Source organism: Poecilia formosa, unplaced genomic scaffold, assembly GCF_000485575.1.
Source record: "Poecilia formosa unplaced genomic scaffold, Poecilia_formosa-5.1.2 Scaffold347, whole genome shotgun sequence".
In the NCBI taxonomy this organism is placed as follows: Eukaryota; Metazoa; Chordata; class Actinopteri; order Cyprinodontiformes; family Poeciliidae; genus Poecilia; species Poecilia formosa.
Window position 1 is genome coordinate 389,200 of NW_006800286.1, and position 27,496 is coordinate 416,695.

The window sequence follows — 27,496 nt, forward strand, 5'->3', positions numbered from 1 at the left end:
GCTTGAAACCAGAAGCAAGGTTTAGGGTTTGGGGAACAAGTCCAGGAAGCTGCGTCTTCTGATAAGACAGATAAAGCGAATGTAGTTTGAAACAGATCAGCGTTTAGGGGGTTTATATTAGAAATAGAGGTTAGGTTTGGCGTCCGATTTGTTCTTCGTCCTCTTTTGGACCCGACTCGGCTTGAATCGTGGGTGACCACACACACCCTTACGCCCCGGACATGGCGGGTCTCCGAGGTCTGATGATCTTGCTGGTCCTGATGGTTGGTTTGGCTCACTGTAAGTACTCCAAAAAAATATAATAAAAGTGAAGCTTTCTTTATGAGCTGGTTGTAAGGAGGGAAGTGATGCATTCAATGTCTTCTTGTGTCTTTCTTCTGACAGTTTGTCTAAAAATGGGTTTAATTTAAAAAAAAAAAAAGTTGATGCGATGATGTCTAACCTAAGTTAAGTTTCTGAACTTGCAGCAGATTGTTGTTTGGTGTGTGATGGTGTTTATGGTAAAAGGTGAATTATTTTTTGGGAGTGAGACATGAATCTGTCATCAGCTTTTCTTTCAAAAGAAGTGGAAAACATCAGCGAACAAAATGTAATCATTTAAACTGAGGGCAGAGATGACAAGCTACAGTATATCAAACCTTTGAGTTGCTTCTCTGCTTTTGTGCTGCTTCACCTCTCTTAAACTTTTCCAAACCCCGCGAACGGCAGACAGTAGAGCCGCACATCTGTGAGATGTGAGGAGCTGAAAAGTGACAGGTTTTATCAGCCGCCTTTGGCAAAAGAATAAACACTGATGTTCAATCAAAGGCTGCAGTTAATAAGACGATGCTGCTTAAAACACGCCGTAAAAGCGAAGGGAATTTTTGCAATCATGTTTCTGTTCTGCTTTGACATTGTGCATGTGTGTGATGGTGTGATCCTGCACTGTAAGTGTGTGCGTATGTGCGTGTGTGTGTGTGTGTGGGTGGAGGGTGTGCATGTCTATCAAAGACGGTAGATTTTTTTTTTTCTTATGGGGTGTGTCCCTGCGAGCTCTTCACTTCAACATTTGTCATTGTCGGTGTTGGATTAAGATAAACATCTGTGTGTGTGTGTGTTTGTGTGTGTGTGTGTTTGCGTGTGCGTGCGTGGATGCATGCAGAAGGTGTGCAGGCTCACCTCATTGCCTGCAGCAGCACTCACAGTTCTGCTACCGTTCAACACATCAAACATCTTTTTTCCTATTTTAGGGAGACGTCTGTGCGCACGAGCTGAAATAAATGCTTCTTTTTTTGTTTCGCTCTCTTGTCTTTTTCTGCAGCCAGGGTCAGAGTTTGTCACTTGTTTTTTTTCTGCAAGCTGTACAGTATTTTCAGCAAGGCTGTGTTAGGTGTGTCTTTATGGAGCACCACCACAACAGACGTCTTTTATTTACGTAAATATTCCATTTTCTTGTTTTGTAACTCTATTTAGTAAGTTAAAGTAGTGACAGCTGTTCTAAAGTAGGAATACAAAGTTTTAGTTTAGTTTTTTCTACTTTAGCCAAAGTTGGAACCTGAAATACTCCTAAATATAAATTCTGCTAAAAACCACCTTGTTCAGCCATTTTTCTACTTTCACTTGATCATTTTTTAAGGTTTTCCAACATTTTAATGAAGAGAGAAAAGGCCTTTCGTTTCCTTAAAGCTACCCGGCGTATGAGCGCGTCTTGACATGCATTTTGCAGTAGCTGCAGCGGGACGGAGCTGTGACCACTTCCTTGTTCCATTCTGGGCTGCCTTGACTTCCTGGCAGGGCCGGGCCGAGTCGAGCGCTGCGAGCTTTAGTTTTCGTGACAAAGAAATAGGAACTGTCTGAAAATGAAGAAGTGAGGTCAGAACTGTTGAACATAATTAAAGGTCTTTTCTGCAAGGAGACAAAAAGGCGTAACAAGAAAAAATAAATGCACACACAGACGGACAGTAACCAGAGTTACAAAAACATTTAATTCAGGTTTTTGCAGAATGTCAAACGATTAAATGAAATCCAGACGTTTGGTCATTTAGCTTCTGTTACTTCAGACACTTCCACACTCTGACTTTGTTCTTCTTTTGTTTTCTTCATCTTCTAAATCTCACTTAAAACGAAAGTGTGGAAATCACACATTGTTTCACACTTTGCCCTACGGACAGTGGAACAGAGAGTACTCCAAGGGACGACAGAAACTTCGAGTTACGCTCTTGAAAACAGCTGAAATTAGTTGATCCTAAAGAAAATCAGGAAAGTAATGTTAAAGGGAGCAAGTTTTGATTATTCTTTATATTTTCATAATGTCAGGCTTTACTGTACTGTCTTTATTGTAGCTTCCACCTTGCCTTTACTTTGTACACATTTGGGCCTTTATGTGAGCCGATAATGATGGAGAGACGCGTTACATTTAGAGAGAAAAAATATTTTACAATAACAACAAAATAAACAAACTATCCAAATTCTCTTAAACAACATTGAACGGTTAAACTAAAGTAAAGGTACAAACGTAATTTTGTTAGAGATGTAAAGATAAATGTGTAAATATTCAAAACTTACTCCATTATTAACACATTATTGGTATTTATGTTGCTTTTACTTTAGCTTGGAAGTGTATTATACATAAAGTATGAGTTATCAGACAATAAGGTGAAAGATTGGAACAAATAATCTGGTAATGAACAATTTATGAACACAAACTGTAAGTTTTTGTCATTTTTTTCTAGATTTGTTAAAAGTAGTAAAATGGCCAAAAAACATTACATTTTGGAATAAATTATATAAACTTTACATTTTTGGCTGCTCAAAAAATGATAATAATCCAGAATTATATCACTCGTTTCTTCTGTAAACAAGTGATATAAACATTTGTCAGTGTAAGGGAGGTGATGAATTCAGACTCAATCAGGGAATCTTCAGTTGGTAAATTTTAGGTTACGATAATTTACAGTCATAAAATTGGCTGTAAAGTGTTTTTGCAAATGCTGAATCTAAATTTAAGCTTGTAAATTAGAAATAATGGATTTTCAAAATATCAATAACCCACCGTTCCCACTTCCTTATCAGTTCCTCACAAACATTTTAAATTTAAAAATGTGGGTTTAAATTCGACCAACACATTTCTTCTCACTGAAAGAGTAATTAGCATATTGGATTTGTAGAGGGAAAAATATTAGGGTGATGGTCGTGAGGCCTTCCAGCGTAAAAACTCATCTCCAACAATAAATGATCAAAACAGTGAAAACATCTAAAAACCCAGTCAGTAATTATGAGGAGGGTTTTATTGCTGTATTGCCAATAAATAAAATATTTCCCATTAACTATTGAGAAGGGTATAAATATAAATAATTTTAAAATGAAACGTCAATAAATACAAATAAGTAATGTTTCTTCAAATTGACACTGCTCTTAAGTTGCTTTTGTCCAGTCAGAATCGAAAATGTTAGTTGGATGACAGACTTTCAAATCAAAGTCTGTCGGGGTTATTAATAATTTTGTGTTTAACTGTAAATAAGGAGCAGGACTGAATATGAAATTATGTTTTTGCTTTGTTTTACTTTGTGCTGTGGTGATTCCTTTTAGTGAATGAATTTAATTAATACTTTCAATCTTATTAATTTAAATCTCTGCTAATGGATTTTGTTATATTTTCTGTTTCTAAAACAATAATTCGTTAGTTATTATTTTAATAAAGCATGTATTATTCGGTTTGTTTTTAAGCCAAATTTAAATTTCTAGATATTTATTGTTTATTTATCAAAGGTAATAATGAGGGAAATGAGAGTCTCTAATAAACAGAATGGTGTAGAGTAATGAAAGTATTTTACAACCTTTGTGTTTTGGGCCACAGAAATGTAGAAACTAATCTATACTTTTCATACATTTCATTGAGTTTTGTGCTGTTTACCTGTAGAATAATCTAATGGATCAGGGAAGTAAAAAGTTATGTTGTATAATTCCCACAAACCTAAAAGTCTATTTTATGTTAACCAATTTTTATCGTTTTTATTTTATTCTTTACATAATCCAACACAGATTCTAGGAAATGAGTTATAATCCAGTCATTTTAGATTAATGTCTCACTTGTTTTAACTAACTAATCAGAGAACTGTTTAAAGGTTGCATAACCCTCGGTTAGTCATTAACTGAAATTAACTATGAGATTAGATCCGTATTTGTTTCTGCTAAATATTCAGCATTTTTCCTCTAACTGTTTTAAATAATGAAGTTTTTGAATGTGAAACAAAGGCGCAGATCGACCTCTTCCCTCAGTAACTGAATCATTTCTCACCGGTGCTCTAATAACTGACACAGTGAGTCTGAACGAGGCGGTGAAATGCCACTGCAGAGAGCGTGCATCTCTGCGCAGAGCTGTGAAACAACAACGCACCAAACCACATCCTGACTCTCTTTGTCTCACAAACCCTGATCACATTGTTCATCTTCTGTCAGGAGGAAAACTGCTGCACTTTGGGATGCTTAAAACAGACGTTAAAATATTAGTACGTTATTATTCTTTTTAAATTGTGCTTAAATGAGCATTTAAAAAATAATAAACACATAAACCTCAACAAGAGCTAAAAACAGGGACCCAACATACATCATACAAAGTATTAAAATTAAAATTTTATTCAAACTTTTTGTGTTTTGTTTAGTTTTTATTCATGAGTGGTGGTTTGGACAGCAGTATTGTAAGCACTGAGTATCTACATGCTAGTGCAAGGCAGGAAGTGGTGGTTTGCTTAATGAAATAGCAAGTGTGGTTCTGTCATGTTGCCAGGGCAACCAGGTTTGACAGAGCTGCCTCATCCAGATAAGTTGGCCATCTTCCTCTTTCAGGCTGATAATGCTCTCACGTTGTTTTTAACAAAAAGAAAATGATCTTCAACGAAAGAAATATAAAATAAAAACTTCTGTTTGTTTAAAAAAGTGTTTGTTTAGTGTGATGGTGTGTATGATTTCTTTACATAAGGTAATTTTCTTTTCTTTTTATATTTTCAGGTCAAGAGAAAAACACGAGTAAGTAGTGATTCATATTTAGCCAAAATAAAATTTTGGTTAAATATGTATTTATTCATTAAATGCAAATGCTTAGTTCCTAAAAGCCACCAGCTTTGCTTCATGTTGCCCAAACCTTTAAAGCTGCTCAGTCTTCCTACATTGTCTTCATATACAACCACCAGACTCAGAGACAGCGGCGGTTCTAGACCAAACTTACCAGGGGGCCCAGTGTTTTCTCCTGGGGTGAGGAACAAAAGAACAACAACAANTCTGGTCATGTTTTATTTTAAATCATTTTAATGTTTTTTTCTTTTTTTTGTTATAAGATTCTTATTGAAACAAAAGATTTTCCTCTCCATGTATTTGTCCTGATATATATCCTCTCTCTTCCTCTTTCAGTACCAGAACCACCTCATAACGTTGTCGTGACAGTTCCAGAGAACAATAAGATCCAAGTGACATGTTCATTAAAATACATTGATTTTAATGGACCAGACGGAAATTTCACTGCACAACTTCAAGGTGATCCTGGCAGCAGAAAGTATAACAAAACATGTAATTTTGAATTCAAAGATCTGAGCTACTTAACATCCTACACAGTGGAGGTTTGTAATAAAAAGCTTCATGAACAAATTCTGGTTTTATTACTCAACTTAATATGGATGTTTTGAATACAAACAAGAATCATTCTGTTATTATAGGTGTTTACATCCAACAAAAATTTTACCAGTGAACCTGTGAGAAGACAGGCTGATACTAGATGTACGTACTATTTCATTAAATTATGCTTCCTTCCACATTTTCATACTTTCCAAATGCATTTCTACAAATTTCTTTTTAAATGGTTAAATTTTTAATATCATCTCTTAGATAATGACAAAGCTCTTATTGGATTTCTGGTCTTCCTCATCATCATCACCTCTGTGGCTCTTCTTCTGGTCCTTTACAAGATCTACATTCTGAAACACAGGAAGTCCCAGTAAGGATCTTTTGTTTTCTCAGCAGTCAAGCTGCTTCTGCTCTTTGTTCAGTTGTGACTGTAGTGTTTTTTTAAATAGGCTTTTAAGAAATTTTTTATAGCAAACTACTACTTTTTTAATGTGACAATTTTATTTAGATTATAAAACAATTTTCACGTTCACATTTTATCATACTACTTTTTCTTTGAAACATGTCTTTGCTCTTTTCTTTGCAGTGATCTGACTGAAAACATGTCACTAATTGCACAAGGAAGTGAGTATTATTTTATTCATTATGATGCAATTCTATTTGTCTTTTTACTTTTCTTAAACTACGTTTTATTCTTCCTTTTATGTCATTGTAACGAGGTTCACATGCAGTTGAAGCTTCCTACAGTTACTGTCACATGCTGCTTTTCTTCTTCTTCTTCTTAACCTTTATTTAACAAAAACTCCTTGACATCAAAGATCTCTTTTACAAGAGTACAACAATAGTTAAAGAATAAGTTACAAAAAACACAGTACAATATTAATAACATCATTAAATAAAAACTACTCTCCTGAAGTAAATTTAAACAATGGCATATATACTTTATTTCTGCTAATTAACTTATAAAATCATTGAAGCATTGAAATTAGACCAACTGTCAAATTAAGTTTGTCCTCAAGCAGATTCCTAGCTGCTGCAAAATGAGAAGCTTTTTCATTTGGGACCCATCAACATCCATCTTCTCATGGATGTTGTTGCATAAAAAAATCAACATCTGCAACTAAAATGTGAATATGAATCATTATGATGCAGAATCATTTAGAAGGTTCTTTTTGTTGTGATGATGGACGTAAAATGTAGATATAACAACAGAGAAAGTAATCTGAAACTCAATACAAATAAATAAAATAAAGTAACAACATAGTCACAGTTTAAGTGATTTAGTTTTCATGTTCAAAAATAGGTTGGAGGAGGTGTAACTTAATTTATTCCACTCAGCCTCTACGTAAACAGATATGTAACAATTTTAATTACAAAATTTGATGGATAAGGAAGTAGCAAATAAGGGACAGAATTATTCACCAAATTTCAAACATTTTCTTTATGTTTTGTGACTCTCATGTGCCAAGTTTATCTCTTTTTAAACTCTGTTTTATGTTGGACATTACTCCACTTTAAGCTCAAATGTTTCCTCACATCAACTCCATACACAGAAACACAAAAACATTTTCTATTAGAAATAGTTTGAGCAGTATGGACAGCTTGGAAGTTGAAAATACTCTTAAAAGCTGTAAAAACTGAATCGTGAGTTAGTGAGGTTTTTATACTTCCCATAGTAAATTCAAAACTTTCAATGAGTATAAATATTCGCACAGCTAAGTCATCTATTGTTGGCTCAATACGTTTTCCAGACTAATTCCATTTATCTCAATTGTTGCTTGTTATGGAAATTAAAACCTCTAGTTCTAAAACAATACTGCATTTTTTATTTCATTTAATTACAGATTGTTTATATCAGGTCAAATCTTCATTTTATTCATTTCAGTTGTTTTCTCATCTAAAAATATTTGTATCAACATGAAGTAAAACTTATGGCTTTTTGACTTGTCCAATAAAAATGCTTGTCAGACTCGTTCAGTTTCAGATTAAGTAAATTATGTAAGGCTCAAACACATAGATGAGGGGAAAACTGCAGCATTTTTTATTACAACGAGGTGAGTTAATGCAACATTAAAATATAATAGCAGATATTTTAATAGTGTGACTGGACACAGCTTCTACGTTTTCCTTTAACTATTTATCTATATTAGTTCACATTTTAACAAAGCAAACACATTGATTAATCTCTATACAGTTTAAATCACTAAGAAATTTACAGTAGTTTTACAAACTACTTACGATGAGTGTCAGATGAAGAGTTGCTGAATTTTCTGGTTTATGTTTACATTGTCTCATTTTTCTGTTGTAGATGATGAAGATAGTTTGATGCCTGTTGAACCGATTCCAGCAGAACTCCTGCTAGAAACCTATAAAAGGAAACTAGCAGATGAAGGGAGGCTTTTCCTGGGAGAATTTCAGGTAATAACTCATTTCTTAGATGAACATAGTAATATTTATCTAACTAACTAGCACATTTTTCAGACAGTATAATTACATATCTTGTGCATAATATATTAATTTAATGAATGAAGGAACCAAAATAAGTGTAAATGTTAAAACGTTTTTTTATACATATATCTTGTCTTTGTTTGCAGAGCATTCCAAGGATCTTCTCAAGATACGCAGTGAAAGAAGCTAAGAAGGCCTGCAACGCCCCCAAGAACCGCTATGTGGACATCCTGCCATGTGAGTGAGAGAAATGATGCAACACCTGAGAGCTAGTTTTATGCAAACTGTGCTGCTGCTTCACACATATCAGACATACACTAACAATTTGTCCATTAGGTTTAAGCTCATTTAGAGATGCGTTCATGACTCCATGCATTACTGAGCAGCATTGTCATAAGGTGATGACATCAGAGCAGGGAGGCCAAACTCAAACCTACCGACTTGACTCATTCAGATGCATTTAAATACTTGCAGGAGTTGAATGCCTGTCATTTTTTTATTCTTATATTGACCAAAGTTTATTATTGTCTGCAGCAGATTACATCAAGGCAAAATGTTTCTGCTATACATGAACCTCAACATTTACCTTAAAGATCACATGCATAAATATCAGACACTAGAGATAACAGTTTAGTTATCTGTGGATGTTCAGAACTAAAATCTACTGGATGATGCATTTCATTTCTCTTTTCTGTGCTCGCATGTAGATGATTACAACCGCGTCCAACTGGCCACAGGAAACGGAGAAGCAGGATGCGACTATATTAACGCCAGCTTCATTGACGTAGGTTAAACCTCAGACACATCTAGGCTCAAATATATTTATAACCTTGGCAGATTTAGATTTAAACATAATGTTGCCAGTATGTTTCTTCTGAATGAAACTAATACCAACAGTTTGAAGTGGCATAGACCTCAACTCAAATATTGGAAACACACATGAAGCTATTGAGTAGTTATAAAAAGGCTTCAATTGCTGGAAATATTTTTTATTTTTATTTTTTAAAAGGTTAATAAAAGAAAAAGATCAATGTGACATTTTTCTTTTATAAATTGTTAAAAACATTTTCTCTAAATGAATATGTTGGTTGAATAGTAATTGAAATTTAGGTGTGAATCATTTTTGGTTTAACTGTAACATCACTAACTTCTACAAGAGAAAGAAATTTACACCATTCAACAATTTTATTTTAATTTATGCAAACAATTTTCTTTTTCCTGCAGGGTTTCAAGGAGCCAAAAAAATACATTGCAGCTCAAGGTAAAGTCTTATTTTCCTGTTTTTTGCTACAAAATGCCCACAGAGTGTGACACGTCTTATTCTGTGTTTCTGTGTGTTTGTTTTAGGACCAAAGGACGAAACTGTGAGTGATTTCTGGAGGATGGTCTGGGAGCAGCAGTCCTCCATTATTGTCATGGTGACCCGCTGTGAAGAAGGGAACAGGGTGAGAACCTCAAACTGCAGAAAGTTGAACTAATTCTTAAAATTCTTCCTGAAATGTTTAAGTTTGAGATAAATATTTGACAATTGTGACACGTCTCATCTCTTGCCAAATGCACAAACTTTATTTAACCTTCTAATGTTGGTTAATTGTTGCTTTGCAGATCAAGTGTGCCCAGTACTGGCCTTCTCTTGATCGAGAGACGGAGATCTACGAGGAGTTCATAGTGAAGCTGACCTCAGAGGAACACTGCCCAGATTACACCATCCGCCATCTGAGCCTGACTAACGTGAGTCTGTGTTCAGACGCTGAGAAATGAATAACGCTTCAGAATTTCACTGCAGAGATGAGTGGAGGTGTTTATACTGCTGTTTATGTTTATCTTTGCAGAAGAGAGAGAAGAACCTGGAGAGGGAAGTGACTCACATCCAGTTCATGAGCTGGCCCGACCACGGCGTCCCAGGAGAGCCGCACCTCCTCCTGAAGCTGAGGCGGCGCGTCAACGCTTTCAAGAACGTCTTCAGCGGCCCCATCGTTGTTCACTGCAGGCATGTAGAACTTCAGATGCTCATTTAAAATGTTTTCGTTCTTTTAATCCATTTCAGATTTATTCAGTTGTTCCTCAGTTTGTTGAATTTTGCTACTATCATATGTTTAGTCTGCAAAGGACTGGGACCAATGATCTCATCTAAGTCTGTCACAATGATCAATAAATCAATTAATTGCATGATAAATTTAAAATTAGTTTCCTAATTTCCAATCTGATATTTTTTGAAGGGAAATTTTATTTTGAGAGACTTCATAATTTATTTTATTGATCGTTTTCGTTTAGTGTATTTTTTTTTATTTATTTCTTATTTATTGTTTTTGGTTTTTGTATTTAATTTTGGATATATGTAATATCTTCGGATTCCAGTGTTCTTTACAAAATTAAAGTTTATTGGTCTTTGAAGATGGTCTCAAAACAACAATATTATCATTTATCTCAATAATTACCGGGACAATTTATCGTCCAGAAAAATGTGTTATTGTGACAGGTCCAATCTCATCTCTCTTATTAACTTTTAATTCTCCATTGCACCTTTAGACAAAGTGGAGTATTTAAAATAAACACACAGTGCTACTTCCTGTTCTGTGCAGTGCTGGAGTCGGCAGAACCGGCACCTACATCGGCATCGATGCCATGATGGAGGGTCTGGAAGCTGAGGGCAGGATAGACATTTACGGATACGTTGTCCAGCTCCGGAGACAAAGATGCCTGATGGTCCAAGTGGAGGTAGGACCAATCATCATAAAAATATCTAAAAATGAACTGATCAAAGCAGAAAATAGAAGATAACAGCCATAAAATACAATTAAATTAAACACAAAGCAATTCAGAAAAAACATTTAATGTATCTGAAAACCAAGAAGAATATATTTAGTAAACAATAAATAAAAAAATACATTCAATCTAATGCATTTTATGGCATTTATTATACATGCAGGGACAGAACAAGGAATAATATTTTGCCTACGAATATCCAAATTAGAAAATAAAAATATGTTTGTTTACATGTAAAATGCTTTGAAACAGTACAAATAATACGTTTCCACATTACAACCAAGTTATGTGTATTTCTATGGGAATTTTTGCAAATAAACAGCATATCTATGTATTCATCCCCTTTTATTCTTATACCTCTGAATAAAAAATATAGATGTTTGGAGCTAATGTCAAATATTACTGTAATATTTATTTTTATTGGAAATGGAGACACAGCTGTTAAAATATTCTAACATTTGTGTTTAGAATAAAAATAAAGAAATTGGAGCAAAAATAAAACATTTTTAAAAGGATTTATAACATTCTCAGTAATCAGTGGAAAACTTTTATTGGTAAGTGCAGAAGCCAAACCCTTCTCATAACTGCTAATAAATCTTTTTCCTCAAATACTCCATCAGATTTAAGCCTGAACTCTGTAAATATTAATATTTCTCTGTTAATCACTTTTAAAACGCTTTGCTGTGAGTTCAGATCGTTATTGTGTGAAAATATCAGATTTTCATTGCACATTGTCTGATGTTTTGTCAGAACTCTTGATCTGGTATTTTCTTATGTCCATTACTTTGATCAGGTCTCATTTGCTGAAAAAAAAAACTAAATTACTGAGTCATCACCATAATCGTTGGGGATTTTCCTTTGGTTTGAATGTTTCTGCTTTTTTATACCGAATGAAGAATACAGCATTGTGTCCAAACATTTCCCTTTTTGTATCGCCTGACCTCAAAACAGACCAGACACGACCTTATAAAAGATAAATCATCTTTTGTGTGCCTCACTCTCAGAAGTCTTTTCCTCCTCCGTCTGTAGTCTTGGAGTCCAGCAGCGTGCTGAGTCCGTTTGACTCTCTGTTTTGAGTTGTTGCTACTGGAATGGTTCGTTTTCTGCAGGATTGGTCTTGATGGTGATCCTTGTTGGTCTTTTCATGTCTCACACCGTCAGTCTTAACAGTGTAACATTTGGTTTTCTCCAACATCCTCATAGATTTTTCATTGTGTGAACCATTTTGTATTTTTTTGGTTAGCTTTTCACTGTTGTCACCGGAACTTGAAGGCATTTAGAAATGGCTTTTCAGTGCTTCCTGAGTTGTGTAAAGCCACAGGGCCACACTGAGCGTGTTTTTAGCAATGACTTGCAGCAAGCCAACCACAGAGAGATGCTATTTTCCACCCTGTTGAGTTGGTGTAAGCAGCAGTTTATCTGGGTAGTTAACGTGCATTAGAGGAGCATGAACTAATCCGAATGAAGCAGGTCGTTGAATTCTCCCACAGACTCTCTGAGCTGGTGATGAATAATTATGGTCACTTCCCTTTATGAGAGATGTGTTAAATACAGAAATAGGTGATTTCTTGCTTTCTTTTTTTTTTTTTTAGCTCAGTCAGAATAAACATATTGGTTAAAATTAAGATTACATAAAATCTAAATCTGCTTGGGTGTGTGAATATTTTTAACCATAAAAATGCAGTTCTGGTGGGAAAAAGCTGCAAAATATTTATGATATTTAGCATACAGCCTACAATAGTTTAGATAAAAACATATTTGTGTATTAGAATGGTATAGTCAAAGGCCAGACATAAATCTGATTGAGAATCTGTGAGAAGACTTGAAAATGGATGTTCCCTGATGCTCTTCTGATTAAGCTTGAGCTATTTTGGAAAGAACAATCCAAAAATGTTTGTGTCTAAATGTGTGATTGCAGCTAAAGGTTTAGTGTATGTGACACTTTTCAGCTTTTTATTTATGAAAGATGTTAAACAGCCTTCATCACTTGCCTTTTGCATTACATATTGTTGGTTCATCACATAAAACCACAGTAAAATACTTAATAAATGCAAAAACACAAAGCCGTGTGGTATGAAGGCGCTGTATCTGCCATCTCTTCTTCCGTTATGTGACATATTTAAATTTTTCAAGAAAAAAAAATATTACTGCTATCACATGGCTGAGTCAGCCATTTTGATGTTCGATGGCGTGTTTCAAAGTGAAACCAGCAGCGCAAAAAAAAAAAAAAGAAAGAAAAACCTCAGATTAATAAAAGGAGTAAATCCGGTAAATGTTTTGGTTGTTCTCTGTTATTTGGGGGTTGATGTGGTTAATTGTGTCCTCATTCAGGCCCAGTACATCCTGATCCACCAGGCCTTACTGGAGCACAACCAGTTTGGAGAGACGGAGATCTCTCTGTCGGAGCTGCACAGCACACTGAGCACGCTCAAACAGAAGAACTCCGACAGCGAACCCACGCTCATGGAGGAAGAGTTTGAGGTATGCTTTATTCTTATTTCTGAAACATTTATTTATCTAAGCATCTTCTGTTATTATTAAAAACTCCACATTAGTCTCCTTACAGTCTGTTTTTAGAGCCTAAATCTAAAACATTTCAGTTTAAATTACTTTTTATTTTGAACCACTTAAAAAAATCTTTGTGTTGCATTTCAGCGACTCCCCTCCTTTAAAAACTGGAGGACCTGTAACACAGGGATCACAGAAGAAAACAAGAAGAAGAATCGCTCTTCAGCTGTTATCCCATGTAAGCATCTGCTACTGGAGCATCTTAATAAATATGAATATATGCAAACACTTTATTTGTTTCAGAAATGTTATTAAAAAAGGGAAACCCAGATGTTATTTAAAGTCAAAACACACTTATTGATATATTTGAAGAGTTAATTTCTATAAAGCTTGGTGAATCCAGCTTACAGCTAATGAAAATACAAGCGTTTCTCTTAAAAGTTTTATTGTGATATACTGTAGACTAAAACTGATTTTTAAACACAGAAATGTTATAATAAAGCTGACACAATCATTTGGAAGGCTGCTGACTGGACAGTAGTCCAACAGACATTCACTGACATCTTCCACACTGGTGGTAAGCCACAAAAAAAACATTGCTAAAGAAGTTTAACAACAGAGAGCTATATCCAGTTATATCAATGAAAAGTTGAGTGGAAGGAAAAAGTGCGGATAAAGAAAGGATGGACCATCAACTGGGATAACTTCAGCATTCATAGGATAGTGAAGCAAAGTCCAGTAAAGAGTTTGTGAGAGCTTCATAAGGTGTGGACTGCAGCTGGAGTCAGAGCTGTACTGTGTTGGACTGGCCAGCAAACTGGTCTGACCTAAACCGATAAATGATAAATGATCCCAAAGTCAACAGATGAGCTGAAAGCCACTATTAAAGCAACCTGGGTTCAGTAGGAAGACAACCTAAGTTACTGACGTTCTGCTCTACTTCTGTCTTGGTTGTGTTTCTTCAAAATTATTTGTTTCTATCCGTTTCTCCTGTGTCTCAACGTTCTTCTCTAAACCTCCCATCTTCAGATGACTACAACCGAGTGTTACTGAGGACAGAGGAAGACAACAGTCAGGACAGCGAAGTTGATGATGAAGAGCCAGAGGACTCGTCAGATGAAGAAGACGAAGACTCCACTAGATACATCAATGCCTCCCACATTAATGTATGCTATTATTCTCACCTGTAAATATTTTTTTAGATAAAAAAAAAGGAGGGCTGATTCTCTTAGTTCCGGTTTGTTTGAACTGAACCATTGCTAATCTGTTTTCTTGCAGGGTTACTGGGGATCTCGTTCTCTCATCACGGCCCAGGATCCGCTGCCAGACACCTTCAACGACTTCTGGGCGATGGTTTGCCAGAAGAAATTATCCACTATTGTCATGCTGTCAGAGCACAAAGAGGTAAAAGCTCCTCTTTTACTTCTTAACATCTTTACACACGTTTTAAAGAGTGCTTAGAGTAAATGATCTTGTTTTCTTTGGTCTCTTGTTGACAGGATGGTGAACCTCTGTACTGGAGAAAAGAAAAGCAGACATTTGGAGATTTTGAGGTAGAAGTTTCAAGTACAGAAATTACTCCAGTTTTCATCACCCGCACCATGCTGCTCCGACATGTCAAGGTAACACCAGAACCTTTATGACTGACACTTTTTCATGTTTACCAGTTCCATGCATTAATTTTTACTGATAGGTTTGGTTTCATGTGTTTCCTTAATGAAAACAACTCTGCCAACAGCGAAAAGACAGTCGGCAGGTGAAACATTTCCAGTTCCTGAAGTGGGAGGGCACAGAGCTGCCAGACAAACCGCAGGAACTCGTAGATATGGCTAAGGAAGTAAAGCGCAGCTGCGTCGGCAGCAAATCCCACAGGATGCCGATTCTCGTCCACTGCAAGTAAGGCAGCCTCCCGTAAACTGGCTTCTGTTCAGTAATTAGATATCATTGATAAAAACATAAAGCTAATTTAAACATTTATCTATAAATGCTTTGATTTCTTTGTGAAGACAAATGTAAACAACATAAATCATAATTTTTACAACTTTTCTTTGTTGCAGCCTTAAAGCTCATGTTGTTAATTTAAATTTTAATTGTGAAATATATATATATAAAAAATGAAATCAAAAAGAAAAATGCTAGTAGAAGGCATTAGTAAAATAAAAGTATAGATATGTCTCCTAGATAAATTTGAGTTCATGAAGTGATTATTTTCACATTTGTTGAGTGAAGTTGATGTAGGCAGGTGAAATGTTGTAGAGATCAGTAGCATGGAGACTTAGCAAACCAGCAGCTTACAGAGTAATTTAAAAGCTTTTTTTTCTAGAGCTCAGTTTACATATAATTCATCACAAAGGGAACGATTGCAGGGTTCATCATCATTTCTGCTTCAGTTTCGACAAACATTGTTTTTCATGATTCAAACAATACTTTATATGACCAAGTCATGCATTGGCTGTGCAAAGCTCTTATTTGGTGACACTGAGAAATTAAAAAAATAATGCAAAAACTGAGTAAAAGCATCCAAACAGACTTTTTTCATATATTTTCAGAATACCCAAAGAACTATAAGTCAACACCACTTTAACAGATTAAGAGATAGTCTTCTCAGAATGAAAGTAACAAGTTGTTGGGTGTGGTTTCATATAATTTCACAATACTTCACATTTAGCACATTCACAGAAGAGCAAGGAAGAGACCCTGGAACATTTTAAACTTTTAGCTTAGAGAGCCACAAAGAGCAACTCTGAATAGATCGACAACATAGAGAGACAAAGTTTAATGAGCTGCAGCTTTTTTAATTTGTGTTCTTCATCTCCACAGTGACGGATCGACGCGTTCAGGAATTTTCTGTGGCCTGTGGAATCTGCTGGACAGCGCTGAGACTGAGAAGCTGGTTGATGTTTTCCAAGTGGTCAAAATTCTGCGGAAGGACAGGAAGGGGATGATCACCAGCCTGGTACAAACACATTTTCACTCCTATCGGCTGTAACGACATTAGAAGAGTTATTACTTTATCCATGCTGGTTATTTTTACATTAGTAATAATCAATAAATAAGCATTACATAAAACTATAAAATGCTATTGCCACTACTACCTATAATGGCAATAAATATATGAAATTTAACATTTTAAAAAATAAATAACTGAAATAAATAACGTTTACTCCCTAATAAAGCCATTCTAATATTTGTTTAAAAGCTTGCTAAAGCAGTTTGTAGCAGGATGCGCGACTTGTTTGATTGCACAATAGTTTCTTAAAATTATCTTACAAATGATCTCAATTTAACAGATTCTAGCTACTACTTTCTGAATTAGCATTATTTTTTTTTAATCACGTCTCCAAACTAAACCTTTCTAATCAAAGGCATATATTTGCTTTGGATGTATTATTAAAACATACAGTTTTAAAAAAAATATCCTGCTAAACAATTGCAGCAGTAGAACCATCATCTAAATATAAACTACAATTAAAATATTCAGGGTAATATCAAATTAAATGGCAAGTTTAGACATTTTGATTCAATTTTTATAACACTAGAAATGCGTATAACATATAGATGACTTTTCTACTAATTGTTGACACTATTGACAAAATTTTAAATCTGTTTAAATGTCATAATTGCACCATTGTGACTCTTGATAAGTTTCTTCTCTGGTAAAATTCTCAGCAGCATCAATACGTCTCTTGCTCTCCTGTAAAATTCGTCCCTATCACTTTCAGGAGCAGTACCAGTTCCTGTACAAGGCTCTAGAGGGCGCCTTCCCCGTTCAGAACGGGGAAGTGAAACCAGTAAAGAGTACAACCGTCGCCAGTGTTGAAATTGTTAACGAAACCAAAGCCGGAGAAGCAGAAGCGGATAAGCAGCAAGAGAAGAAGGCTGAGGAGTCAGCCAGCACTACCAGCAGCAACCAGCAGGCGGAGGCAGAGAGCGCTCCTCTGGTGGCTGAGAGTGAAAAGGAAAAGAAAGAAGAGGAACCAGCAAAGGAGACCAGCGCCCTCAAAGAGTCCACACCACAGGAGGAAACCAGCAACGGCCCCACAGTCACTGTGGAGGTCTGAGATGATGAGGGGACACATTTATTCCTAAGCCTTTAATACTTCAGTTTTATGCTTTTATAAAAAATAAAAAAAATACACAAAAAAAAATACATTATGAATGTATAAACTGTGTAAAGATTTAACTCAGTATGAGATAGTGAGTGAAAATTAGAAAGAATTAGATTAAATATTGATGTTTACTTCCATATTTTGAACTTCTATAAGTTATAAGGTTTCTGAGTAAAAGGTTATTTTTCCTGCTGGCAAAGGTATGAGAACTGCTGTTGTCAAACTATGGATCAAGATTAAGTTTAAATACACAGTAGATGAGCGGTTTTGTTTGGTACTCTAAGTTTGTGTAAGGTTAAATTTAGTTTATATTTTAGTTTCTCGCTATTTTTACACGCCGCAGTCTACATTTACATATTGTACATCTGCCATATCGCAGTAATTTAGCTGTTAAGTTCAAATTTCATTATTTACTACTGTATTTCCTTTCTAAAATACAATGAAAAATGTTTTATTTATGCAGACTTGCTTATTATTATAGTGTTCATGACTTCCAAAACATATTTGTCACTTCTTCTCAAAGGGACATGTTTAATTATTTCTCATCTCTGTGCTATACTGAAAAAAATGTTATATCCTCTCTGCCAGCAGAAATAAACAATATTTTATTAAAATCCTTTGGGTGTCATGTAGTATACAAACATTTTTTGGAGTATGAGAAAACTTTGGTTGCCAACATCAACAATAAATCATGAAGTTGTACTTGGAAAAAATGACTGTTTACAGTCCTGAAAACATCAGAACCGTTCTTTGGATTTTCACCTTTACTTTCCAGAGACTTTTTGAATTCTGGCCTCATTATGATTGAAACATAATAAACTCTCAACTAGACTAATTCTAGTTGAGAGAATTAGTCTAGTTCTCTAGACTAATTCTCTAATCCATTTTATGTTCCATAAAATGGATTATTTTATGTTCACTAACATAGTTGAACACAATTTAATATCAGTAAATATGTGGAAAAACTTTCACTTCTGTTTGTGAATGATATTAATGTCATGGACAAATCCCACACAGACTTGATAAAAATTTATTTTACTGTCACAAGAAATTGTAAAAAACAAGAAAAAAAAATCCTAAAAAAAAATCACATATTTACTTCCTTTGATAAATATTACTTTTTGTAATCAGTTTGTGACTGTTAAAGGCAAACAATTACAACATTTAAGACACAAGAGAAAATTGTTTCCTTCAATTTTGCACAAGAATCAAAACAGCTGCATATTTTTTCTGATTAAAGTTGCATTAAATGAAATATCAGCTCAAAAATTAAACCAAAGCTCTAAATAAACTTCAAAAATGGCAATTTCTATAACTAAGCACACCAAAAACTACATTTCAAAAATTATCAATTGTGTGTATTGCAAAAATACAAACAAATTACTGCAGCACAAATAAAAGGAATGCAATGATGTGAAAGGAGTTAAAACATCTAAACCTTTAGAAAAACTGATGCAGACCCTGTGTGGGTAAGATGTTGGTTTCAGATCAAATTTTGTCTAGAAGGGTTTAGGTCTGTCAAAAAATACTGTTGTTTTGGCTTATAAGCATAAAAAACATCCAGCTGTGAACTTTAAATACAATAACAAGAGCATGTGTTAAGTTTTACCATAGTGAGGATTTTGGAAACAAACACAATAGATAAGAAGTAATTACCTAAATAAAAAAAATGCTTCCCAAAGCTTCAAATTTTTATCTTTAAATACACTCTTAATTATTTTGCATTGTTTTGTGAATATAAGAGCTGCTAAATCATACAGTGCTGACTTTGACGCAGCTTTCTCCACCATTACTGGCACCAGCTGTAAGATATGTACTGAAGTCTTAAAATATATTCTTTTTATGGAAACTTAGTGAACCCAAGAGGACACATTGTTGCAGGAAAGTGAACTTTCACTTGGGCTTGACCCACTCTCTTGCAGTCATTTCCTTTGTAAGTAACATCTGACTCATTTAATGCCATCTGTGTCTCAAATTTATTCTCCAGAGGAAAATGTAAATTATTTTAAGGCTTTGTACATCTCTACCAGGTGGTGCCAACAACCACAACACATTAAACTAATGGAGGAAACAACTATAACAGCTTTAATAAAATGATCCATATTTAACTGTAAACAATTATTTCCTGTCAAAAAAGTGCAAATATAAAAAAAAAAAATACTCAATTGTATCATCACTATTGTATCAATTTTAAGTCTGTAGTTTGAAAAGTTTATCATGAAATTTGAAGTCATTTGGTGAAATACACAGTTTATAAACAGAACAATATGGTGACTTTGCCTTAAGGGTTGTAAAGAGAATATTTTTAATACTTTGAAGCTGTCTGGATTGAACTCAGTGAGAAAAGCAACACTTTAGTATTTTTCCCTGCTTTGTATCCAAAACATTCAGTTTTAATGAATCAGCAACAAATTTAATTTAACTTTCACTCCTGTCTTGAGCAGCATTCATTAAAAACATAACCGAAGGACCCTCTAGGACCTTTTTCTACAGTACCGTACATCAACACCTACTACAAACAAGCACTAACATGTCTGTTTTTATAAAACCCTGAAGCACGATGCAAAAATACTGAGAGGATGCTCAAATATACATCTAGATGAGGCTCAAAATCTACGAAGGAGTATTACGGCTATTACAATAAACCAAAATTTTTAGTAAATTTCTGCCAAAAAGTAAAAAAAAATTGACTTTAATATTTATATGAAAAATATTTCGATATTCTCTGAAATAAAGTTGACAATTTGCAAGAAAAAAATTAATTTCCTTGACTAAAAGCATAAATTTATTAACTTAAACCTTAGACATTTTCTGACATTATAGAGTTAGAAACCTTTAAGAAAAAAAACTCAAAAGTTTATTGATATTAGAAAGTCAGACAAAGTCAAAGTCAGACTCATAAGATGTCATTCTGATACAGTAAAAGAGCCTAGATCTGCCGCTTATGCTCTGAAAAATTTTTCTTAAATTTACCCCTCAATCTTAGAGGACTTCTGCCAATTTTGCCACTTAATAATCAAAAACTTCTGAGATTTTTCTGCTAAATTATTCTTTTCTTATAAATTCTGACTTTACAATGTTGTATATTTGTATCCCTGCCACGGTGTTAGAGTGACGCTCAGGAGGAGCTCAGCAGATGTCACGGTCAGACAGCGGGGAAGAAGAACGGATTTATTCCATCGGACTGTCTGTTCCTGAAACCATGCACACAAAAAATCTTGCACATGGGGTTATTGCGACCACGCTGAACCAGAGTAAAAAGTTCAGGGACCAAATTACCCAATATCTTAAGACCATGGAACAGTTAAACGTGAAAAATTAAAAACCAAAAAAAAAAAAATCTTGGAAATTTTCAACTTTTCAACATCAAAGAAAATCTGATTTTTTTTTTTTTAAATATGTTAAATTAATCTCAAAATGTCTGCAGTTTTTATAGAATTTTTTTTTTCTTTAATCTACAACGACTTTAATACTCCATTGTATAATCCAGCCAGAGCTCAAACAGTCAAGGACTCATTTTATTATACAAACAATTGTTTCTGATGGTCATGTTCTTCAGTATGGTTTAAAAATTTGTTATTTTACAATTTAACAAAAAAAAGACACACACAAAGAAAGATTTTCATCAAGTCTGAGCAATAGAAAAACTTAGCCTAAAAAATAAGATTCCAGCAGTTTGCATCATAATTTGATTCTAAAAGTGCAAACTTGGACTCTCATCTGGCAAAGTCCTGTTCAGGATTTGGTCTGCCTCCAGCAGAGGAGTTCAAGTATCTCGGTGTCTTGTTCACGAATGATTGCAGGATGGAGAAGGGAATTAATAGATGAACTGGGGCCTCATCTGAAGTATTGCAGACTGCGTTCTGCTTTTCTTGTTGTGATGAAAGGTGATCCAAAAAGCAAGGCTCTCATTTGTCCAGTCTGTCTCTTCTATGGCCATGAGAAATAGATTCAGACATTCTCCAATGATTGAGATCATCTTCCTCTGCAGGGTGCCTGTACTCAGCTTAGAGATTAGATGGGTCACTCCATCATCCGGGGGGAATCATTGCCAACGTGCTTCTCCTCCACGGTGGAAGGAGTCAGCTGAGGTTATTTGGGCATCTGATCAACCTGCCTCCCTTTGGAGATTTTCTTGACTCGTCTAACTGGGAGGAGACCACAGGTTTGCATGGAAACACTTTGGGACCCCCAGTGAGATGGAAAGTGCTGCCGGTGAGAGGGTTAGCCCTGTGACCTGATCACTGATAAAATAATAAATGGAAGGACAGGATCTGATTTGCTCTCCTGTCAGTTTCATATCATAGTTTATCTTGGTTGATTTTCACCACTGTTTTCTAGTTTTTCAAAGGCACAACCACATGATCCTCTGTTGAATGTTTGGGATAAACTCTTTAGTGCTGACATTCGAACAATCTCTGACCTGATTTGCTCTCTTCAAACTGCAACTGAAACCAAATCAGAACAGCAATGTCTCACCTCCACAAATCCAACTGTAATCCTGAGGAGCTCAGATAAATTGTCCACTTTGTCTCTCTGTCCCATTGAAACCTGTTCTGTTCTGCAGGAAGTGGATGAGCCATGGTTTACATTTACCCCTGCTTCCGTTGCGTTCTTTAGTCTGTTTCTGCTCAGTTTGATTAGGTTTGCCTGGCGGTTGCAGGCCGGACCATGGCGGGCTCAGAAGTGTTGTCAGTTTGAGGTTTGGCAGTCTCTGGACGGGCTTTGGGCTCTTTCTTTGGCGGTGGAAGTGTGACTGGTTCCCAGAGGAAGAACTCATGCAGCAGTGTGTTGACAGCTTCAGGACACTCCAGCATCACCATGTGACTGCCGTCCTCCAAGACCTTCAGGAACGCCATTAGAAGAATCTGACAAAAACAGTAAGAAAGCAAAGGTACAGTCAATGTTCTTCATGAAACATGAATGTTGTGAACTCAGGTAAAACCCTTAATAACAAAAACCTCCATTTAAAAATTGCATTTTTGTTTAGTTATGTTGTCTGACTAAAGGTGCGTTCACACCAAACACGTTTTGGGTGTCAGGGTCGTTCAAAATCTATGTGGCGGCGCCTTGAGGGCCATTGCAGCGCATCTCAAGCATCTAGCGCAAAGCGATTTGAACCGTTTTGAGTGTTTGATGTGTTGAGCTCATCCAATGCATCCGACACTCCACAGACTCTGAATGTAAACCAGACACTCAAAACGTGTTTGGTGTGAACGCACCATAATATTTAAATTGGTTTAATATTCTGAAACACTTAGATGTGGCAAACATGCAAAAACTAGGACATGAGGAAGGGAGCAAATACTTCTTTGCACCACTGTATGTGAGTAAAAAGGTGGTGTGTTAATACAAATTCAAACGACTCTTTCAGATTGTTACGGATGAGATTTTTTTTTAGGTCTATTTGCTTGTGTAGAACAATCCAGAGTTTATTTGTGTTTGAACTAGCAACAATGAAGCCTGTTGCAGTCATTACATGCTAAAATATTCAATGGTATGTTTACAAAAACCATAGGTTCTAGTTATTTTTGTAAACCCATTTAATAATGGATTGCCGTACAGTTTTGTAAAATGTGATATGTGTTTGCGATATTTTAAGTAGAAATCATGCAGTTCTTCTCAAACTAATTGGTTTGGAAACACTTTATCTTCCTCTTTGGTAGTTATATCAGTTTTACTGATTCAAACTTTTTCTCATCTTGTGCTTGTTTTTTTTTACCCAAACTAAAAACTCAACCTCAACAAGATTGACTGTTTGGTCTCTGCACCCAGAGTCTTGGCCAGTCCTCACCTCAGCCATGCGCTGGTCCTCTTCTACTGGGACAAACTTGTCATGCATGCCATGAACCAGCAGGACGGGCACCGTGAGCTCGGCGTGATAAACCTCGTCCCCCTCAGGCCAGTACTGACCGCTCATCATGGCACGCAATACAAATGACGACACATTGAAGGCATTGTACTCTTTCAGCAACTGCTTCTCCCTGGACCCCTGCTGAGCGAAGCCCGCCCTGCAGAGAGGGAAGCAGAGATTTATCTAAGTTACATACACAGAAGAAAACAAATGATGCCAAACACTGCATCACCCACTTTCTGGCATTAAGTCTAAAGTCTAAAGCTTCCCAATGTGGACGAAACTCTAAAGGATTAACTGTGATAGATTTTATTTTTCCACCTTTTGCAGATTCTTTAGCTGCAGTTTGTTCTTCCCTCTTGTCACCACAGCTAAACCAACATTTTTCATACTCCTCGCAGAATTATTTTTGCTTGGAATTAAGAAGAAATTGACAGATTATTGTGTTTATGTTTTGAAAATGGCAGGAAAAGGACAATGACAATGTCACTGTCCAGAATTTTCCTACAAACAGCTTTTTTTAGTCTGTCTTTGTGCCAGCAGATGTCAGCTCAAACTAAGCCAGCTCCTGCTCAAAGTTTCCACCTGCTGAAAGTTAATCACACACCAGAATCCTGACAGAATCTCTCCTTTCCTCCTTCACCACATGTATGATCAGCCTAAACCACATTAATAGCTTTGATTGTGTCAACTTTATGACACTTATGGGTTGTAGTCTGCAAAAATCCAGATATTGTGTTGAACCACAATGCCTGCAAATGATCTAAAGTAGCTCACTGAGGACAAAAACCCTGATCTGGACATCTATAATCAGAATAAAACGTGTCTTACTTTAGGAAGCTCCAGGCTAACAGTGGGGACAGGCAGTGAAGCACACAGGTGGGCAGGTTAAAGATGCTGCACAGGCTGGGCTCCAGCGCTGTGGGACCTCCACCATTGATCATCACCATTTTCTGAATCTGGTCTGGAAACTCATGAGCCAGGAACGTACAGAAAGACACGCTGGAAAGTAGAAACAGAATGAGGGTTATTATGTAAAACAGATCGTAATCTTGTGGTAAACTGTTAAATAGAATGAAGCTTTTATGATTTTTTTCCCATTAAGAGACGATATAAAGGTGTTAACATTAATAATACCCATATGAATGTCCTATGAGGATGTTCCTCTTCTTTGCATATCTCTTAAAGATTAGTCTCATATCCTCTGCCAGGGCATAGAAGGTGTACGCTGCAGCTATGTGTGGAGATGAGCTCGCTCCGTGGCCCGCCAGGTCCGGGGCGATCACCTCGTACCCGAGTCGGGAAAAGAAGTCCAGCTGACTCCCCCAGATATCCAGCGACCCCCCGACTCCGTGGATAAAGAACAGAGCAACATCTGAATGTGTTCCTTTACAGGCTGCTATCCTCCTTTCACAGTCAATCACCACGGTGCGCTTCGGCTTCCTCCTCCGTTTGCGGGGTTGCTGGGACTGCTCGGCCTGTCCGGCAGCAGGTGCCTCTCCTGCTGACCCGGTTTCCGATGCCCCGTTGTTTCCAGCTGTGACAGAGTCTGACCGAGCCTCGGGGATGCTGACCGGAGGTGAAGAGTTGCGACAGTCTGTCAGCTCAACCTCCACCGTGCTGTTGGGTTCAGTCTCTCCGTTCTGGCAGGTTTTCAGCTCCGCGCTCGCCCTCTCGCCCAAGTTCTCAATGAACAGCTGTCCGTTGCGGTAGACTGTGATCTTTCTTTTGCAGCTCACGATCCCACCCAGCGAGGGCTCCTCCACCGCCGGTCTGTCAGGGATGATGTGTCGAACCCGCAGGACACGGCCTGGTTTCACCTCCACGAACTCGTACCCATCTGCAGGCTCAGAGGTTTCCACGGGAACCACGGTGTTGGCCGGTTTGGAGGTGAGACAGCAGAGGAGGCCTTCAATAAAGCTGGTCAGCATGGCTGCCAGTCTGGATGGAAAACAGACACAGAAATACAATATGATGGCATACAATATGGGCTTAATTATCATAAAGANGCAGCTTTTGATCAAAGAATCTTCCCAATGAAAAATAATGAAACATTTCTTTCTCTTTTCCAATGCTTTCATGCTTATGCTTTACCATTTTTGCCTCTTTTTGTGTCCTGTTAACCTCTTTGGACTGACTTGTATATGAATGATGCTGTTAAAATAAACCTGCTTTACTCTATAGTGATGTAGAGGTTTAACCATGACAGCATTTAGCTTGTAATTAGATAGTTTGAAACGTGTTTTTAATGGGTTTTTAATCCAGATGTTCAGTTGGTTCATTAACAGTTTCAAGAGTTTTCTTGTTTTCAGTGAATCTGCATCATGACATTAATTTTAGGTTTAAAACAATAACAGTAACGCTGTGTATTAATGTGGACATTGTGTAAGTATTTGAACGAAATAGATTTGTTCTTAATAAACATTGCTTAAGTTTTTATATAGATAGATTACAAATGCTCCAATCAATAAATCAACTTTTTTTTTTTTTTACATTTTATCTACTTTTTAAAATATTTTTTGAGCAAATGTCTTGTAAAACATAGAGGATGGAGAGGATCAGTTCTTTCAGCTAAATATTAAATTCTTTAAGAAGAACTGTTATTGATGTTGATTTTTAAACTTGTTGCCACCTCACCTCCACTCACTGGCACAGATCCTCCTAAACCTGTTGCCACCTTACCTCCACCTTCTGGCGCAGATCCTCCTAAACTTGTTGCCACCTTACCTCCAAGCACCGTGGCAGCACCAACTGCTGCAACCTCCAAACTTCCCACCTCTAACAAACCCACACCCACCTCTCTATCCACCACCTTAAAACCTTCAAGCTCTTCAATAAAAACAGCTGGTAATGTATTCAGCTTTATTTTATAGTTTTGGGAAAGTTGTGTTACTTTTTGAATGATAAAATTAGTTGTTCTTTAAGAATCGTCGAAGGTAAGAATCTTGGTAGTGGATTTCTTTAGCCTGATGGTGACCTCCGCATGCTCTCAAACCTGCAGTCAATACCTCACATCCAAGCACCCAAAATGATACTTCAATCACCAACCAGTCAACCAATCAGACAACCTTACCTGCAAGCATCTCAAATGAGAATTCAACCAACAACCAGTCATCCAAATCAGCCAACCACTTCACCTCAGCCAAACACAACCATGGCTGCCACCACAGGTTGGAACTTTAAATATTTAATTTGGGACTTTAACAAGTTTTTAAGGATTAGACTTTAGATTACAGACTGTAGGTCTGCCAAGATTCAGTCAACAGAGATCAGGTAACTGTAAATTTAAGACGGTTTGAGAATGTGAATCAGTTTTTAACTTTTTTCATGTTTCCCTCTTGTTTTTTTTTTTGTTTTGTTTTTTCAGCTGAACCCAGCACAGATCCAAAGTGTGAGTATCAAATTTGAAGTTATGAACACATGTTTATTAAAGGTGCTCTTTTTTTTAGATTGTCTAATATAGAATTGCTTTTTCATTTTAATTTCATTCTAACAGTTGGAGAAAAAAACTTGAAGTTTGGTTTTATTTCAGCTCAAATGTAAATCTGTTGCTTTGCAGGTTCCTACAGTGTTGAGAAGATCAAGTTTGGTCTAAAGATAAAGATGACAGATTCTACTCCTGGTTACTACACCATATATGTTGCTGAGAATGAAGGTCCATTTGAAAGGAAAGGCAATTTTTCCTTCCCCAGTAAAAACTCAACTCATGAAATCAAATCTCTGAAGCCGTGCACCGAATATGAGCTAAATGTCACATTTATCGACTCCAATGGTACAGAAATACCCTGTAACAAAACTGAAGATAAAACAACAACAACTGGAATGAGTGAGTAAAAGGCTTCATATTTTATCTTTACTTTATTACTGACTGAAATGAGATTCAGTGTAGAACTGAGACAAATATTGTTTCTGTGTTTCAGCTGAACAAGAAATTAAAAACAACATTTCCTGCTCTCCTGGATATTTCTGTTACCAAAGTGATTGGAACATCAGCTCTTTATTATCAGAAAACAACAAGGTTTCAATTGAAGACTTCAACAATGGATCGTATCGTTTCAAACATGCTTATGACGAAATGTGTTCAGATTTAGTTTTGGAGTTTCCTCCAGAAAACTGCTCAAATGTCACCTTTACCGTGTCTGAAAAGTTCACTCTTGGTATGAACAAAAACATATTAATAATAATTAATATGATTATCAAATCTGTGGATATAATA

General features: G+C 36.1%; 2 protein-coding genes across 3 annotated transcripts in view; one reads left to right on the forward strand and one right to left on the reverse strand.

Annotated features, from left to right (window-relative positions):
• Window positions 1-221: 221 nt before the first annotated feature.
• ptprc (protein tyrosine phosphatase receptor type C) lies at window positions 222-17,442 on the forward strand. The gene is made up of 21 exons (XM_007574261.1): window positions 222-279; window positions 5,386-5,591; window positions 5,688-5,748; window positions 5,857-5,965; window positions 6,182-6,219; window positions 7,904-8,013; window positions 8,190-8,280; window positions 8,751-8,827; window positions 9,268-9,304; window positions 9,391-9,488; window positions 9,649-9,774; window positions 9,876-10,033; window positions 10,626-10,761; window positions 13,141-13,290; window positions 13,465-13,555; window positions 14,347-14,483; window positions 14,596-14,721; window positions 14,817-14,939; window positions 15,056-15,213; window positions 16,138-16,273; window positions 17,040-17,442. Exons 1-21 carry the CDS (start codon window positions 222-224, stop codon window positions 17,376-17,378), a joined length of 2,565 nt encoding a protein of 854 aa, XP_007574323.1. The 3' UTR covers window positions 17,379-17,442.
• Window positions 17,443-17,735: 293 nt separating this feature from the next.
• Window positions 17,736-27,496, reverse strand: part of abhd8b (abhydrolase domain containing 8b) — a 64,187-nt gene continuing 54,426 nt past the window's right edge. For both annotated transcript variants that reach the window (XM_016661883.1, XM_016661882.1), the window contains exons 2-5: window positions 24,418-25,221; window positions 24,112-24,282; window positions 23,221-23,437; window positions 17,736-22,294 (exon numbers count right to left, since the gene is read on the reverse strand). In XM_016661883.1, the coding sequence (XP_016517369.1) occupies window positions 22,067-22,294; window positions 23,221-23,437; window positions 24,112-24,282; window positions 24,418-25,211 (1,410 nt within the window). In that variant the 5' untranslated portion in view covers window positions 25,212-25,221 and the 3' untranslated portion in view covers window positions 17,736-22,066. The remainder of the gene's footprint in view (window positions 22,295-23,220; window positions 23,438-24,111; window positions 24,283-24,417; window positions 25,222-27,496) is intronic.